Genomic DNA, 18,789 nt, shown 5'->3' with positions numbered 1-18,789 from the left:
GTGAAGCACAAGGATTTGAATCCTATGACTTACCAACATAAACCCAACTCATGCAAATCCTAGTAAAAGATAAGTTGGTGAAACAATGAGTCCTTTACAATATAATGGGTCTTTTCTTTAATAAATAAATAGTCAAACAATACTTTCTTTTATTGGCAATAGAATTGGGTAATTTATAATTTTTTTTCTTCTTTTAGAAATTCACTTTTCAATCTAACTCTCAAGAACGTTCTATTAAAAAGATTTCCTTTATTTGTCTACGTAATTTTTATATTCACATTATGCTATATATATATATATACTCGTTATTTTTATATTCACATTACTCGTATAGGTTTTTAAAATTAATTTTAAAGTTCAAAGTAGAAGATTACTTGTTGTCACTCGTTTGGATATACAAGCTCGACAAGTAAGTTTTAAAATATTCTTAGACTTTAAGTTTTGATGCTTTTAAATCTATATAATAGAATGCAATATTCTTATTATTAATACTTTTGTAGAGTTAATTCAAAATTAATATGGAGAGATATTATAAAGGAAAAACAAAAATATAGACCGTAGAGACGGTAGAGACATCATCTTCAAAGAAGAAAAATGTTTTGGATTCTAATCAATCTTATACTAAAATAAATCTAGAAGAACTACCTACAGATCTTAGTCTAGATATTCTAAATACAATGAATTTAGTCAAAATTTGTAACAAAATACTATAGAAAAAAAAAAAGAGAGAGAGAATTTGATTGGAATTCGTTTGAGTATTGGTTTTTTTATTTATGTCATAATCATGATATTGAAGTTCTTAAAATGGATTACCTATTTCTAATTCGATGATGAAAAAGGTGAAATTCTCAGCCAGTTGCAAATTTACATCATTATTGTGTTGAAGTTTTCTATGTAATCATTAATATATAACTTCAAGAGCTGAATAATCATTTTACTGAAACAAATGTTGAATTGCTTCTCTATGTGGCATGTCTAAATCCGAGTAATTCATTTGTTTCTTTTGATAGAAAAAAGTTTAGTTAACTTGTTCAATTTTACCCAAAAGACTTTTAAGCTATTGAACTCTTTATGCTTGAGAATCAACTTTAAAATTATATTAGTGATATGTATTCACATATTGAGTTTGTTGAGCTAAAAAGCATATGTGATCTTGCATAAAAATGGTCATGACGAATAAAGATAGGGTCTATCCATTAGTTTACAAATTACTCACATTGGCATTAATTTTACCTGTTGCTACAACTATTGTAGAGAGAATATTTTTTTATATGCATATTGAAAGACTTGATTATGTAATCTAATGAGAAATCAATGGATGAATGATTGTCTTATAACCTATATTAAGTTAGATACTAAATTTATCATGGATCGATTTCAAAATATGAAAATTCGTATATGACAATTGTAATGTATTAAATTGGTTAATTTATGATATTATGAACACTTTTTTTACTTTCATTTTTAGATTTATTTTTATTAGATTAGTACATATAGTGCCCTATATAGAATTCCTGACTCCGTTACTTGAATGAGGAGGAGGCTGAGAATAGCCACACGGGCATACACGATAGTTGGCGCAAAGTTGGGGAATGATCTGAATAGGAGATGAAATGTTGGTGGAACAGCTCATTGGAATGAATCAATGTGAAGTTGGGATGGATGGAGGAGAATGATAAGGATTTAGTTGTTTTCTCCAATCAATGAAAACTGCTTTGTCAACTCATTATAAAGAGACGTTGCGTATTTGAGTAACAACGATCGAACGTCAAATTGTCCATTGAACTCGAGGGTAATGGGCATGTTGGATTTTTTAGTAGAAATACATGTCTTGTACTTCTATATTGGTGATCAAATTACTACAAGTTCCAAAATATATATATATATATATATGTCTGGGTGAAAAGCAATATGATACGTTAAAAAGAAGATTTGAAATGGAAGAAGAAATTGACGAGGAAACTTCCTAATATCTTATCTTCACTCTACATTTAGGGGGTGTTTGGCTCACCAACATGAGTTGAGCTGAGTTGAGTTGTATAATATACAAACTCATTGTTTGGTCCACCAACTTTAAATGTTGGTAGAGTTGAGTTGGTATATTTTACCAACTCACCTCGACTCACCCCAACCCGTCCTTCTTTCTATGTTTTCAATGGCTCTACCCATTGGTCTTTGTCACACTCTGAAAACTAACTTCGGGTTCCGATAATCACCTTCGATGACAATTTTGGTGATCAACTCCGGACTTCGACAACCACCTCTGATGCAAATTCTGGTGACGAAATCCGGACTCCAACAACCACCTCCGATGACAGCTCCGACGACCAATTCTGAGCTCCGACAACCTTCATATGACCAACTCCAACAACCAATTCTGGCCTCTGACAACCACCTCCGTTGACCCAACTCCAACGACCACCTTCACTCTACCAACTCTGATTACTAATTGGCTCTGATAACAAACTCCAATGACCAACTCCGACTACAAACTCCGATGAAAATCACCTTCGATGATTACCTTTGAGCGAGCAAATTCGACGACCAACTTGGGGCTTTGACAACCACCTTCGACAACAAACTCCGACAACCAACTTTAATATCACCTTCATGCGACTAACTTTGGGCTTCGACAGTCACCTCCGACTACAATCTTCAGTGAAAATCATCTTCGATGATCAATTTTGATGACCACTTTCGCCCGACCAACTCCGAGATTCAAAAATCACCTCTGATGACAAACTTTGACAACCAACTCTAATATACCTTCATGCAACCAACTTCAGGCTCTTACAACCACCTCTGACTACAAACTCTAGCAAACATCATCTTCAATAATCAACTTCGACAACCACTTCCGACTACTGTAAGACTTATGATGGTTAAAGTATATTGTAGGGTTGTTGATTATATAAAATATATTATTTTATCTGCAATAAATGCAATATGTATACATAAAAATTTGAAAAAAAAATATTTTTATTTAATTGAATTCACATATCAAATGAGTGTTAAGAATATTTAGACGAAAAGTATGTAACATCTAACAAAAAAACCATAAAATAAATTTTTTTTCCTAGAACATTTTCCAGCAAAAAATAGTGAAAAATAGATATTGTTCTCTGATGATCCTCCAAATTTAGAGGAAATTAATGTGAAATGGTTGAAGAACTGAGGTGACATTTCATTGGTTGTTACGATGATGGGGAAAATTTAATTAAAAAATTCATAACATAGTAAAAATATAGAGCATCAATAGAAAGAAGAAGAAAAAGAAGAAGATGATAATGAAATTCATGGAGAAAAATTAGCTAGAATCAAAAGTTTTGATTTCGCTTTGGTTTCTTATTTTATTTAAACATATTTCTACAAGAAATGTAATGTGTTAATTTTTGTTCATTGTCCAAAAAAGAAATAAATAAAAATAATTTAAAAATTAAAAGAAAAAAATTGCAATTCATATTTTATTCAAACAAAGATAGGTAGAATTATTGAATAAAAAAGTTTCAAAACAAAAATAGTAATCTATGAAGCACGGATACTTCATGTGAGGCAAAGAATCCGTATCAGACACATATCGGATATTGATACTTCCCAGATACGTATCTTACACGCAATATGACTATCTATTTCTACGCGTACCTTTTTTAAAGAAAAAAGACAAGCAACTCATCTAATATTTTTCAATCTAAAACTAGACAACTTATTTAAAAAACACACTACTCGAGTCCAAAACTAAAAGGAAAAAATAAATAAATAACGGACCAAACTCTATACTAGAATCATCTAATCTTCATCTTCACATTTGAATCCCCACAAGGTCCACCAAAATATAAACCATTTGAATATCTTCAACAATTCAATGAAAAAGTTCTTCATTTATCTTCATATTTCTCCCTCTAATCTTCTTCTTCTTTGCAATATGAGTCACTTTTCTATTACATTTTATTAACTATTGTACTTCAACATCTTAGAATTTTTTTATTATTATTATATTTCAGTGTTTGTATTCTATCTTGTGCTATTGTTATTAATCGTATGCTAAATTTATCTATATCCTAGATTTTTTTAAAAGAAATGAAAAGTGTATCTTCAACATATTAGTATCCTCATTTTTTAGAAATATATATATTAAAAAATATATTTAAGATGACGCATCTTTAGACGTATCCATATCTTAGTTTTTTAGAAATTGATGAATCTTCGTATTCGTATCGTGTAGCCGTATCTGTGTCTGTGCTTCATAGATAGTAATCATAAAAACATATTATTGAATAAAAAAATTTCTAAAACCCAGATATATAAACTTTATACCCCAAACACTGACATATGAACTCTCTACAGACATGAACTTCAGACATCCTATTTCAACTCTACATCCCAAACAGCCTCTTAGAGTAACATTCACAAAACCACTGTTTGAGTTTTCACATTTAGGGATGTTTCATTGGCAAAATGCAATATCAACTACACCAATATGAATACTCACAATCATAGGTTGTTCCATGCGTTTTATATTAGAAAAACATTCACCGAAAAGAATGCATAAATACATACATAATATACATATATATACACATACATATATTAAAAGAACAATTATTTGAAAACTCGAAACAATCTGTATTATGTGATTGACATTATTTTTAATATCATTTAGCCACAACCTTTTTAACGTTCTTGATGTTAGAAAAATTATCACTGATGCTGATTTTCTTATAAATACTATTGACGTTGGAAAAGTATCTTTGGCGTGACTGCAATATAGTTGACAGATTCAAGATTGTGTCATTAACTATTTTTAGTGCATGAGAACGGAAATTGTCTTTTTTTTCAATAATTAAATTTGTTAGAGAGCTTTCATAATCAAAATTGTTCAAAAAAGTATTAAAAACCATTAAAGAAAACAAGTGTATCATATCAAACACATTCTTTAGTTTTGCTTTCATGAACTTGAGCGAACTCTTGAGGAAAACAAAGAATAAACATCTTGTATTTTGCCAACCCAATAGAAGATAGACCTAATTGGAATAATGCCTTTATAAATATTCAAAGATAAAATACCAATAAGGTAAATTAAGAATTGAAAGTAACCATCTTTCAGCTGAGATATTTTGCTAATAATTCCTCATTGGTAACAAGCATTTCTAGATCCAAAATTCTTCATTAAAAACCAAACCTCCAACTCTTGGAACTAACTTGGGATGGGAGAACTTTTCAAAATGAGATAAATCAATTAAACATACATTTCTGCAAGAGGAGGTGGCCAACTACATCTAGTGAGATATAGGCATGGCAGACACCTTTCTGTCCTTTCAACCCCAAATATATCACTCATTGCTTAAATTTGCACTCCATTGAAACACAATGCATCAAACATCTAACCTATACTAACTAACTGAAATAGGAGGTGAGAGAAGATGGTGCTCAATAAAAACTGAGATCATAATTTGAAATTGGGACAAGCAAAGAATATACAAAATCTGAAATGATTCTACAAAATATTGGGTAGTTGAGAATCTAATCTCTGCTGCAATTCCTTAATCTTCAAAGAAAGTTCTGTCTTCTGCTCCCTATAACTTTGCAATAAATATTCTTTTCCTTCTATCACATCCTTTAAGTCCCCTACCTCTTTTTTCAACATCTCAATTCTCTCCCCATCTCTTCCTTTCTCAGGTACCTCAAAATTGCAATTAACATCCATATAACCATTTGCATGACCGTTTCTCGTCTCACTCGACCAACTTCTTACAGTCGAAGGTGACTTGTCGTTGGGCCCCACCTGCCCCAAACAGTGATCTGCAATTGCTTTTCTGAGCCTCTGAATCTCCCTCTCTGAATCAAACAAGTCTTGGTTTGCTGCATCAAGTTGTGACTGTAAATGAGAGGAATGGGCCACTTGAGTATTAAGAGAATTTTGCAGGTGAACAATTTGATCTTGCATTTCGAGTATCATATCATCTCTCCTTTTCAATTGGTGCCTCAACTTATGAATCACTTCACGCTTGCTGAAGATATCGGAACCAGAATCTGAGACACAAGGTGAGTCTGAGCAATTCGAATGGTGAAATTGCTTTGCAGGCAACTCGAGCCGGTCAGGAGATGATGCCCAAATAATACCGTTCTCCTTATTAAACTCAGAAGTAGGAACCATGACCAAAGGAAGAGCGCTCTCAGATGCAACCACCGTTTGATCGGTAGGTGGGCACTTCAAATCTGTCGTACGTTGAGTCCCTGCAGATGCAACACCATCATGAGAACAAAAACAAGATCGAGTATAAATAGAACCAAAAGCTACAGAAATTATTCAACCACCAGCTTAAAGATCACAAGTTGAACCAGCCAAAAGGGAGTCTTCATCTATGGAAACATTAGTCATCAAGGCAAAAGTTAGACACGTGCAATATTGAGTGATTCTAGTGACGATCAATTCAATGCCTACCAGTTTCCCAATAATACATCCTTTGGAAATGAGAATTGGCTTATCTGGAATGTCTCCCTAACACACTCATCTCTCTAAATGATCTATTTCTTTAACACACTAATCTCTCTTAACGCACTAACCTTTATCAATCATTTGAAGTTCTCCTTTACCCAATAGTTCAAGTGAATAGAACAGACTAATTATTTTACAGGTTCCTGGAATTCACAAGGGTTCAATAGTTAAACAATCTGCTCCAAGTGTCTTCTAACTTCCCCTAGCTTGTTCTAAAACAAATGAAAAACCAAACGTTCATTGAGAAAAAGAATAAAAAGGTATATGGAACGTACAAAAATAAACCCCAAACCAAAAAAAAAAAGAGGCTCCAATAAAGTAAAATGAGACCTAAGAGATTCCATCCCCTTAACCAAGGAATAAGTATCTCTAGGCCAAGCTAAATGAAAATCACACGCAAAGAGAGCAACTCCAAACCCAAAAATGCGTACTACACAACTTTCAAAAAGATGGTCAAGATCTCTCGCCACACTCCTACAACGGATACTATACAACACTGCAACCTTATCATGCAACTTGATTTCCTCGAAGTCGAAACACAGTCCAAGGTATTTACTCTTTCGTGAAGGTCTTGTTGAACAAGGAATTTAACCTTCTCGTGCAACAGAGAAATAGGGGGTTGCACCTTCTCAAATGGGAAAAGGTAAAGCTCCCAATTGAAGAAAAAGGTCTCGGGATCTTTGGCCTCAAACATAAAAACGTGTCTTTGCTGTTAAAATGGATTTGGACACTCCAAAAAGGAAAAATTGCACCTTGAAGGAAGGTAATAGCTAAGAAATACAGCACCAAACAGTTTGACCTTAAACCGGGTTCAACATCCCTATCATCTGCAAAGGGCCCATGAAAATACATGATAGAAATTAGAATCAAGAAGTCAGTCTTCAAAAACATTAGTTGCAAGGAGGGCAGGAGAGATCCACCCTGCTATGGCCAGACAAATGAATGGAAAATGAAGCTCTATACATTTTCCCTTCAATTTATGAGATCTCTTTAAAGACATGCATAGCAGATTTTCCAAAACTCTCGGCGTCTTGGAACATTTGGCCAAGAAGAAAGCCAACAGACAATGAAACAGAAGAGTGGGTTAGATTATCAGAGCCATTATCACATGCTGCCCTCAGTGAAAATTGGGATATGTGGGTCTGAAACTTGGAGAAGGATGGGGTATATTCTTCCAAATTCCTCGCAAGATCTCTGTCTACAAGTATACAAGGAGAAGATTTGTACCATGCCATGGATGGGAAAATACCCGAAAAGATGCAATTGTTTACTGCAGGAACTAGGTCACCTATGCCTAAATACCCATGACAAGCTCCAGCAAGATACCCCCTTGGTTGTACATCTCTCCAAATGCTTTGGAAAAGAACATTGCATGGGAAATAACAAACCTACTCCTAGAGAAGAAAATAGTAGGATGCAAATGGATTTTCACCATTAGATATAAAGTCAGTGAAGAGATAGATAAACTTAAAGCAAGATTGGTTGCAAAAGGATTCACTCAATCCTACAATATTGATTACCAAAAAACCTTTGCCCCTGTAGTAAAATTAAATACTATTAGACCAAAAAAAAATACCTTTCTCAACACAGACATGCAAGAAGAAGCTACATGGATGTACCTACAGGTGTGGAATCAACAAAAAATAATAATAATAATAATAATAAATTTTTTTAGGGGTGCTTGTTTCAAGGGTTGGGCTTCGAATAGGTATGCCCAATCCTTGTTTGGGGCAAAGGGTCTAAGAAGTCTTGGCTTCCTACAAACTTTGCCATGGGTTTGAATTGTAAACACTATTCAAATTCATAGGCTACCCCTTTTTTATTTATTTATTTTCATTACGATAATAATTTTTTAAAATACACTCTCTTTCTTTTCATTCTTTTTTCTTTTGGAGCTTTTTAAAATTATTATTATTATTAGATTTTTTTTTTTTAATCCTCTCTCTTTCATTCTTTGTTTAAAATAAAATATCATATTAAATAATTCTCTTGGGCTTGAAAACTACCATTCATTTTTTTATCAATATGATCTACCCAATGTGAAAATAATGTTTTTGGTTAATTTAATTTAATAACATTTTCATTTTTTCAGTTAGTCAATTTAATAAGTCGAAGAATTAGAATCATTTTTTAAACATAAAAGACCATATTGTTGGATGTTTACAACTCAACGGCCAAATAAAAATTAAAACTCAAACTTTAGGATTTTTTTTATAACTAACTTTAGGAATAAAAAATGTAGTTCAATTAAAAAAAACATGTATAATTTTTCAATAATTTAATTTAAGATTAAAATACAAGTTTATTTATATTTCAAATAAGTTAGCATATTATGATAAGAAAATCAATCATTTCTAATTAGTTAAAAGAGGAAAGTCTATGAAATTTTATTTCAAAACCCAGTCAAATTAAAATATCAAATTATTAAAACAATAATTAAATAAAATTATAATTTTAGTCAAATCTCTATTTCAAAATTAAAATATATATATTCTTAATTTTTTAATTGAATTGCGTCGAATTTAAATTATAAACTAGTAAACTAAAATAAATAATATTTAATTTTAGATTAGTCATATCAAAAAACATTTAATTTACAAATTAAATTTCTTCAACGCAAAAGAAATATACCTATGACATTCAATTTGATCATAGTTATATATTTATTAATTTTTCCGGTAAAATTAAAATATCAGATTATTAAAATAATGAATTAAGAAAATTATAATTTTTGTCAAATCTATATATATATATAATACTAAATTTTTTTAATTGAATTGAGTCGAATTTGAATTATAAACTAGTAAACTGAAATTAGTATAGTAAATAATATTTAATTTTAGATTAGTCAAAAAACATTTAATTTACAAGTTAAATTTCTTCAACGCAAAAGAAATATACGCATGATATTCAATTTGATCTTAGATATATACAAATTGAATAATTTCATTTTCAGTCATTTTGAAAAAACTACCCAAAAAATTGTGTTTAAAAATTAGTAATTTTTTCACATATTTAAGTCAGTCAATTTAAAATAACAAAAATATAATTAACACAATTTAAATTTTAAATTATATTTCAAAAATATGAAAATTAGTTTATTTTTTAACTTAACTATATTAAAATCATTAATATGACAAATTTAAACTATCCTAAAATCTAACAAAAAAATATTTCACAAACTCAAGATTTATAAATCTGCCTTTCATTCCCAGACTTAAGAATTCTACACCCCAAACACAGGTTTTCTTAAACCCAGACTTCCGAAACTTGCAGTCCAAACACAATTTTCTTAAATCCAGACTACCTAAACCCCCCAAGATTAAGATTCCAGACTTGGCACCAAAAGCACCTGATAGTCTACAATAATCCCCTCAAGCCTGGTTCAACAAGTTTTCAAAAGTCGTGAAAACTAAGGATACTTACAATGTTAATTTGATCACAAGTTGTACCAAACACTCCTGCAAAGGAAAAATGGTGATTATTATTCTCAATGTGGATGACATTATCCCACAGGAGATCATGAAGCAGAAATAGGATACCTAAAGTTACTTTGGCCAAAGAGTTTGAAATAAAAGATTTGGGCAACGTCAAATACTTCCTAAGAATGGAACTAGCTCACTCAATGAAAGACTTGTGCATCTCATAGAAAATATAACCTAGATCTTCAAAAGGAGACATGTATGCTAGAGTGTAAGCCCTCTATTACCCCTATTGATCTAACTACATTTTAGGAAAAGAAAAAACATTGGTTAACAAGGAACAATATCAAAAGACTCATTGGAAAGTTGAACTCACACTAGACTTGATATCTGTTCTGTTGTAAGTTTTGTGAGTCAATTTATGAACAATCCTATCAAAGAAAATATGAATGTTGTTTATAGGATCATCAAATACTTAAAGAAACTCCTAGAGAAGGGTTGTACTTCAAACAATCCAAGAAAAGAAATGTTGACTTCACAAATGTTGATTTGGCAAGCTCAAAAATTGACAAAAGATCCATTACACTGACATTATACCTCTTTTTTTTTTTTTTTTTTTCTGCGAAACTTGGTCACCAGGAGAACTAAAAGCAATTGATTGTGTTTAGAAATAGTGTTGAAGCAAAATTGAAGGCTGTAGTTCAAGGAATGTGATTCAAAAACATCTATCATAACTAAAAGTCACTTTAGAAGAACCATTGGAGGTTTATTGTGACAACCAAAGAGAAAATTGAAAACAAGATCTCTCTTAACTACATACTTACCAAAATGCACATTACAAACATACTTGCCAAGACTTTATTCAAGAATACTTTTAACAAATTAAATACCAAGTTGGATTTAATCTGGCTATCCCCTTCTCTTTAAATATGGGGTTGGAACTTTGTATATTGGTACGTAGAAGAAAAGTCCGTTTGTAGGAAACCTATAGTGCAGTGGCAAATCCAAGATTTTATGTAAGAGGCACAAGTTCATTTAAATATAATTTTAGATGCATCCATATATATTCAAACCATATAATATCGTCAGAACTATCATAACTAACTGAATACGGACAGTGGTAAATCTAAAATTTCATGTTATGGGGCACAACTTCATATAAGGTTAAAATGTTAGCCCATTAACATCAACATTTGTGTCATGTATGGTTCTTGAACTTTAGAAAATATATATTAGATCACCGGCATCTTGTTTAGTGTGTCTAATATGTAATACCAGACATTTTAAAAAAAATAAATAATGTAATTATTAGGTACAAAATTGAAATTGTGAAGTTCAATTAGAAATAAAAATAATTGTTTGTCTTGTACAACGATTAAATTTTTAAGCATTTCTAATATTTTATGAAATTTTTAGATGCTAAATTGAAAGTTCATATATTTTTTAGACATTTTTAAGGGACTTATTAAAATTAAAATTAAAAATTTAGATATTTATTAGTCATAATTTTAAAAACAAATAATAACTTGTATAGATGTGAATGAAATTTTAAAATAATGGTAGAGTAACGTAAATAACAAAGTAAAAAAATTTATATGTGAAAATGATGTTTATATGTCTTCATTTTCAAAAATTAAAATTCAATAACCAAATAGTTACCAACGAGCTGAAAATTTAAAAAATATTTGTATATAAACATGTGTTCATGTGAAAAAAATAAGAATGAATGAAGTTTTTTAAGCTAGTGTGTGTATATATATATCTATAGTGGTGGAGGTGGGAGTTTAGTACCCAGGCGACCAGAGTCCGAATCTGTTAGAGGCATTTTGTTAATTTTATTTTTTTATTCTAAGCAACAAAAATTGGTTAAAATTTAAAAAAAAAATTAAAAATTAAAAATTAAAATAAAAAAAATTAAAATGCCTCCTAATGGTCGCCTGGTTACTAAAATTCCACCTGAAGCGAGGTCTCGTTTGATGTCTTACGGAGCATGCATTAGTATATATTCAGTACATAAATAAATATTTTTTATATGTAATAAAAAATAATATTTATTTGTAAAACGACATCATGTGAAGGGGGCACTGCCCTCCTAACCCATTCACAGATCCGTCCCTGGTGGTGTGTATATATATATATTAAAAAAAATGTAGAAATTTTATCTTATTCGTTTAACCATTTGATTTTATACATCTGGAACTATCTCCCCCTCTCAACACGAATTTAAAAACTCCTTATTACACTTACGTTATTGCAATTTTTCTTTAGCTGATAAATCCTCTTGTTTCTTCTTTCCTTTCACACGATGACTCTGATGCTTCCTTTCCAATTTTTCTAGGATCACTTTCCTACCTCTCCTATTTTTAACATAAACTTCATTCCTTCACTTTAAGCTCGATTCCTACAATCAAAGTGAGCTTGGCTAAACAGTATTGACATAACTTCTGCCTCAGATCAGATGTCCAATCCTTCACCCATGTTATACTCAAAAAAAAAAAAAACAAAAAACAAAAACAATTCCTACGACCTTTCAGAAACTGGAAATCTGACTTCTGTTTCTTCTTGGTGCAGCACTGATTCACGACCCCAATTATTTCTTTGTTGTTCAGTCATGTATATGTTAGGAGGAAAATTTAAACTTCCTACTTCCTGTATCAAAACAATGGGTTGCTGGTTTGTAAAAATATAGATTCTTCTAATTACTCATGTCCTTGAATATATTAATACAATACTTGCGTCCTAGTAAATTTTCATTCAAGAAGTAAACAGACTCTTTCCCCAACTTGATCAAGCGAATTTTCCACCGGAGAAGCAAATTTCTTCGAACTCCACATGTTCTATCATTTTATCAAACCTTTTCGTGCTATCAAACCTTTTCATGCTACAAGTTCTTCTACCTCCCCTTCATTTCACATGTGACCACCTTATAAAATTAAAATCTTCCCCCACACATGACACAACAATCTCTACTACGATATCCATTGAGACAAAACAATCCCTCCCACACATATATTCTTTTTCAATAGTCAATTGGCTCACAAATATTAAATCTAAGAAGTTTTTTCCTTTTTCTCATTCCCATGCCATAAACTGAATCCAGTAACAAATGCCCATTGAATGAAAGGGAAAATACGAGGGAAAGAAATGGAAAGAAAGAAGAAAAGAAGAATCCTCAGAAGAAAAATAGGTAGCAACGACTCTATCCAAAGCCACAAACAAACTTCACAACTCCACTGACAACTGTACCTTCCTATTTCTTTGAAAGGAAGGAGTTGTCGGTCTGGATAATTAAAAAGGGAAAACTAAAAACTAAAAACTATGTGGAGAATCAGAGAAGGTAAAAATATCCTAAAGACAAACGAAGTAGGAGGATGAAACCCCAACACCAAGCAGCATGGTAAGAACAAAGAAATCCAAACTGGACTGGTCACCATTTGTGCCGGGAAGGGCACAATATCTCTGGGAAGGTCCAGTGGGATCCTAATCTAGGCATCTCTGTGGCATGAGCTCCAGAAGGATGAACAGAAAAAGGTTGTGATTTAGTGAATAGAAACTCCAGACGAAGCAAGGCACCACAACAACAGTTAGCATCGTAGCACTGTACCGTTCACAATAGCCTTCCCCCAATCGGCCAATCTAGAGAGAAGCTATGTCAAGAAGAAAACCCCTTCCTGGATGACTCATGGAGAAGGATCTTCCTCTCAACTGCAATCTATCCAAAGCTAGATGGGATTCGCTTTTTAAAAAATGATAGATTCCAAATCTGAAAATTTTGAGAACACCTCAAAAGCTGTTTTCAAAATACAGCCTGTTTAAGTTATCAAATCCAGATTCTGTTTTCAAAAAATGATGCCCAAACACCTATTTCTTAAATTTATTTTATTTTGCCAATCTGAAATTTTTTGAACCAGATCCAGATCACCTACCAGATAAGCCCTAACTTATCTAATAGAAAGCAACTAACTCTATGCACTAAATCTATTGAACTCCCATGGAATAACTCTGCCTCAAACTCCCTTTTCATGAAAGAAGAAAACCACCTAAAGAGAAACAAGAACTCATACTTCTGATCCTCCTACCGCCCACAACTTTCTCCTCCCCAAAGTTAAATTGACAAAAAAGGGAAATATGCAGATCATGTTAACAGCAGAAGATCAAAGAAACATATTAGTAGAACCATACTACATAGGAGGTAAAACCCAAAAATGCCGACGTTGTCATAACAACATGACTAGCTTAGAAGGTTACTGGACACTGAGTTTACTGAGTCACGAAACTATATTTTTTGCCTTATAGGTGAAAGATTACGAAAACCAACCTGGCATACAGTTGAAGCAACATTCATCATCTCGTGTAAATGAATATACATTCGAGCAACGGCATCCAGCAGTCTTTCTTCTGTCAGAAGTCTTCACATTTCCTGAGCAGTGAATAACTCAAAAAAGTTAATAAGCTTCAACCCCAGCATTTTTCTTCAATCTTTCATAAATAACAAGACCTGTCTAAGAAGAAGAAGAAGAAGAGAAGGAAAGAGAGAGAGAGAGAGAGAGAGAGAGAGAGACCTGGCAAAGAACTGCCACTATCCTTCAGCTGCCTAGTGTCAAATGCTTGTTTTAGCTTGTAACCTAGGCGAATTGATAGGGTGCTCAATAATGCACCACCAGCAATTAGAACCCAATTTGGGCCCTCACTTGAAGAAATTCTGGACTTCTGAGTTCTAGGACCTCTACTTGTCTTTGGTGTCATTTTAGGATCTAGAAGGGTGGAAGCCGTTCCTAAATCATTCAAGCTCTACAATGAGATACATAAGAAAAATATAAAGAAATTATTTGATTTCCATCTGGGTTGATCACCGAAAATGCACAAGAAAAACATGAATTTGATTGCTTTCAAAGTGAAGGGAAAAAGGTAATAAATAAAGAAGGGAGCACCCTTATAAATGGAACTCCAGCTATGCAAGATTACACCTATAGAATAGTTATAAAAGGTCTTTGAAATTGAAGCTCACAAAAAAAACATGAAACCAAATGAGATACCAAATGTCAAGAGGGTCCCTCTCCACACCTCTAAAAACCCTACTAATCCGCTCACCTATAAATCCACAAAATAGCACACATCCCCACAAATCAAAGAAAGCAACACTTCTCCCCATGAGGTAGGTTAAGAAGGGACTCCTCAATCATCACACAAGCATCTCTGTGACAAGCTATGAAGCACCGTCACTAACACACAACACGAATACGACATTACACCAACATGGCAACAAGTCAATTTCCAAAAAAGTAGGACATGATATGTTGGGGATACTTTTTTTTTTTTTTACAAAAATAAATATATGATGTGCATATAAACATATTATGGAATATTTATTAAACATCAAAATAACAACCCTACAATTCAAAAAAAAAGACAATAGATAAAAGAAAGAATCAGTGGACGGGCATGGCAAAACAAAATCTAAAAAAGTTCTTAAAAAGTTGGGATGGGCTAGTGAGTTTTAATTCAGCTCATGTGTCCTTGGGCGTATCTCTAAGGTGTCCCTGTGTGTCTTGCCATGTCTGAAATAAAAAAATAATAATAAAATAATAATGGACAAGGCAGATGGTACGTGTGGTGTTGGTGCATTATAGGTGATGGCAACCACAATGCCAAACGTCCGAAAGAAAGAATCTAAAGCTGAAGTGGCAAACTCACAACACCAAAGTGACGACAACCACTATCTCGATTGATTAACATTTATACTCCAATTTGAGGAGGACTATTACAACATGTACATTGATGTAAATAATATGTTGGCATTCTTAATCTCATCTAGGTCAGAGCTCTCTTTGGGGAAGAGTCTAAGTTGTCCTTCAATTTCTTGAATTTCAAAAAATTTCAAAAAGAATATTTGAGGGGTTTAAGCCTTTTCTCCTTGAAAGTTAGGTGAGATGCCTTTTCCTCTCGTAGATTTAGGGCAATTGAGTCGTTTTGCTCCTTGGTCCATCTAAAATGTTGGATAAGATAAGAAAAGAATGAATTCCTTCCCCAGTTTTCTTCTGTGTTTGAGTTAGCTTACAGAAGTCTGTATTATTGGAGCATGCCACTTCTTGGCAAGTTCGGAAGCTTTGCTATTTTGTGTGCGGGGAACTAATGCTAATGGTGTTAGATATGGCTATCTCCTTTGGTCATAGGGAAATTGTTAGAAATAACATGTTGAAGTTTTCATTACACAAAACTAGCACCTCTTTTGAAAACTCATTCATGTAGTTTTTCTCAATACATCTTGGGCGAGCTCAACCACCGAGATTTAGTTAAAAAAATATTTTCCTAACTTATCAATTGTTTTGGGCTTTCTCTTTACATATGGGACAAATTACATCGAGATTCTACTAATTTTTCAAATATTATGTAATCTTCCCAAATCTTGTACTAAATCTTATATATATTTTCAAATTTTCTCCAAATTCAATTATCTTTACCAAATATTATATCAAAATCTTATGTAATTTTTCACATCTTTAACCCAATTTCTAATTTTCAAATGAATTTACCAATTATCCAAATGAATTTTCTTAGATAGATCTCAAGTGATTGCATTTTTACTTTTGGGAAAGATTAAATTTTTTAAAAAAAATTATCATCGATCTCATATCCGAGATTTTATATATTTTCCATATCTTACCTTAATTTTTTTTAATATTTCGCAAAATTTAAAAATCGAACTGCAATCATCCATCTAAAAAAATCTAATTGGTAAATTCATTTGGAAATTTAGAAATTCATATAATGGTAGAAACAGAAATTGACCTAAAGTTTTGAAAAATTAAATAAATATTTGATATAATATTTGATAAAGATAATCAAATTTGGAGAAAATTTGAAAACATATAAGATTTGGTATAAGATTTGGGAAAATTACATAATATTTGGAAAAATTAGTACAATCTCGGTGTGTAATCTCCCTAGATGCACCGAGAAAGTCTAAAACAATCGATAAGTTAAAAAAGTTAATTTTTTTTAATTAAATCTCAGTGGTCGATCTCACCCGAGATGTACCGAGAAGAACTATTTGAATGAATTTTTAAAAAAGATACTAGTTTTGTAAGATGAAAACTTCCACGTGCTATTTTCCATAGTCCTACTTAGTTTTGTTCTAAATTAAATTACAAATTTGATCCCTATGATATGGAAAAATTAAGAATTTAGTCCTTATGGCTTTCAAAGTTAGAATTTAAACATAAATTTCATAATAATTCCTATGGTAGGGACTAGTTATGAAGATTTTATCGAACAATAGGGACTAATGCTAACTTTCTCCAAATCATAAGGACCAAGTTTGCAATTTTACTTTTGTTATATCTTAATTTCCAGATAAGTGGGACATGCATAATTTAACTTATCATAGATGGTCATCTAAGTGATTAATCTATCATGTCCTATCATACATAACTGGTGACTTAGAGGCACAATCATACATGGTCCCATCGGCTCACAATCATATCGTGGTAGTGAACTTGTTGGCTCATAGTCATATCATGATAATGATAAGGGAATAGATCATCACCTACTTAACTAGCATGGAACATATCTTCAATGGGTCCAATGTCGTAAATCGTGGCAACCATCATGATTTCGTACCATATACTCATAAGTCCTAACGATCTTCTCATCAACATAAACATGCCCAACTATATCAAACATCTCATAACATGCTCCTAGAACTTATTTAGCGAAGCAATATTATCTAAACTGAGATGCCCGGCTCGAAGGTATTTTAATAGTAAAGTTACTTACCTCGAATTTAAGCTCAGATAATTTTATGCAAGCAATAAACCTCCCTTGTCTAGTTTCACAACCTTTGAATCAAAACCTAAGGCATGAACCAAAAATTAAATTAAACCTTTAAAAACTAGTACCAAATCACAAATTTACCTCAAACGGCTCCAAATAACTTACCCAATTTGTGACTTGCTCCAGAACTACTTCAAAAAATCAGCACGTCCCAAAAACTAAACACAAAATTTAGGGGATAGAACCCAAATTACAGCCTCAATACACAATCCAAGAGGCCACGGAAACCTTAAAGAGTTACCAACACTTGTCGAAATCACTTCGAATCCGCTGGACAGCACGCTAACATTTCCAAATTTCAAATCTAAAATCCAGATATTAAGGATAACATTAAATCCATGCCAAAATTATTGGGTATTCAAGATTAAACAAGAACCCAAAGGAATCTCACCAATGTCGATCCCAACCTTGCTGGAAAACTCACCGAAACACTCCGAACTCTCAAAATCCTTGAATTTAAGACCGACAAAGTGTGGGTAAATCTAAAATTAAACCCAACAAACTATGGGTAGCAAGAAAACTTAAATAAATTGAACCCAATAATCGGCGACGTGAAGCGACGGCGAACCTGCGGCAGTGATCAATGGACGACGGTGGACGAGACCGGCAGCCGCACGGATCTAAAACACACGGTGAGAGAGAGAGAGAGCGGAAAAACCCAGAAGAGAGAGAAGCGGCGACGCGACCCGCCAGCGACGGGCGACTGGGCGAGAGCCGGCCGGACGCTCGGCAGGCTGGCGGCTGGCGGCTGGCGGAAGGGAGATATTGCGTGAGGGAGGGAGAGACGTCAGAGAGAGACTGGGGGGAGGGGTCTGCGGCTGCAAACTCTTTAAATAAAAATGAATTTTTCAAAAACATTTTTTTAATAAATTATTTAATATATATGTTTATATGAAAACAACCTTATCGTATAATATATATTAAACTATATGTTATGTTAAATATAATACATAACCTATAGTTTTTGTATTATATCAAATACAATATAAATTATAGTTTGTTTCTTTTTCAATAATGCATGACATTTAATATAAACCA

At 32.5% G+C, this 18,789-nt stretch overlaps 1 protein-coding gene across 6 annotated transcripts; it reads right to left on the bottom strand.

Moving 5' to 3' along the window:
• Positions 1–5,148: 5,148 nt before the first annotated feature.
• LOC120077745 lies at positions 5,149–18,582 on the bottom strand. 6 transcript variants are annotated; one of them, XM_039031732.1, is made up of 7 exons: positions 18,320–18,582; positions 18,143–18,233; positions 17,857–18,055; positions 17,695–17,770; positions 14,481–14,709; positions 14,237–14,338; positions 5,149–6,234 (listed from the first exon to the last, which is right to left on the bottom strand). In XM_039031732.1, the coding sequence occupies exons 5-7, from the start codon at positions 14,662–14,664 to the stop codon at positions 5,495–5,497; spliced, it is 1,026 nt and encodes a 341-aa protein (XP_038887660.1). In that variant the 5' UTR covers positions 14,665–14,709; positions 17,695–17,770; positions 17,857–18,055; positions 18,143–18,233; positions 18,320–18,582; the 3' UTR covers positions 5,149–5,494. The 6 variants fall into 6 exon arrangements, with proteins under 6 accessions (XP_038887660.1, XP_038887659.1, XP_038887658.1 ...); XM_039031731.1 differs by having other exon boundaries at positions 18,143–18,200; XM_039031730.1 differs by having other exon boundaries at positions 18,143–18,582.
• Positions 18,583–18,789: the final 207 nt, after the last annotated feature.

This window comes from Benincasa hispida, chromosome 5 (genome assembly GCF_009727055.1).
Source record: "Benincasa hispida cultivar B227 chromosome 5, ASM972705v1, whole genome shotgun sequence".
Classification (NCBI taxonomy): Eukaryota; Viridiplantae; Streptophyta; class Magnoliopsida; order Cucurbitales; family Cucurbitaceae; genus Benincasa; species Benincasa hispida.
The sequence above is the reverse complement of the archived record's forward strand: the minus strand, read 5'-3'. Positions and strand labels throughout refer to the sequence as shown.

Bases quoted from the DNA above. Each gene is read 5' to 3' on its own strand.
- LOC120077745 (XM_039031730.1), bottom strand. From the start codon at position 14,664: ATGACACCAAAGACAAGTAGAGGTCCTAGAACTCAGAAGTCCAGAATT. The intron at 14,339-14,480 runs GTCTCTCTCTCT...TTCACTGCTCAG, and splicing joins TAGTGGCAGTTCTTTGCCAG to GAAATGTGAAGACTTCTGAC. The intron at 6,235-14,236 runs GTTGGTTTTCGT...TTGCATCTGCAG, and splicing joins TTGCTTCAACTGTATGCCAG to GGACTCAACGTACGACAGAT.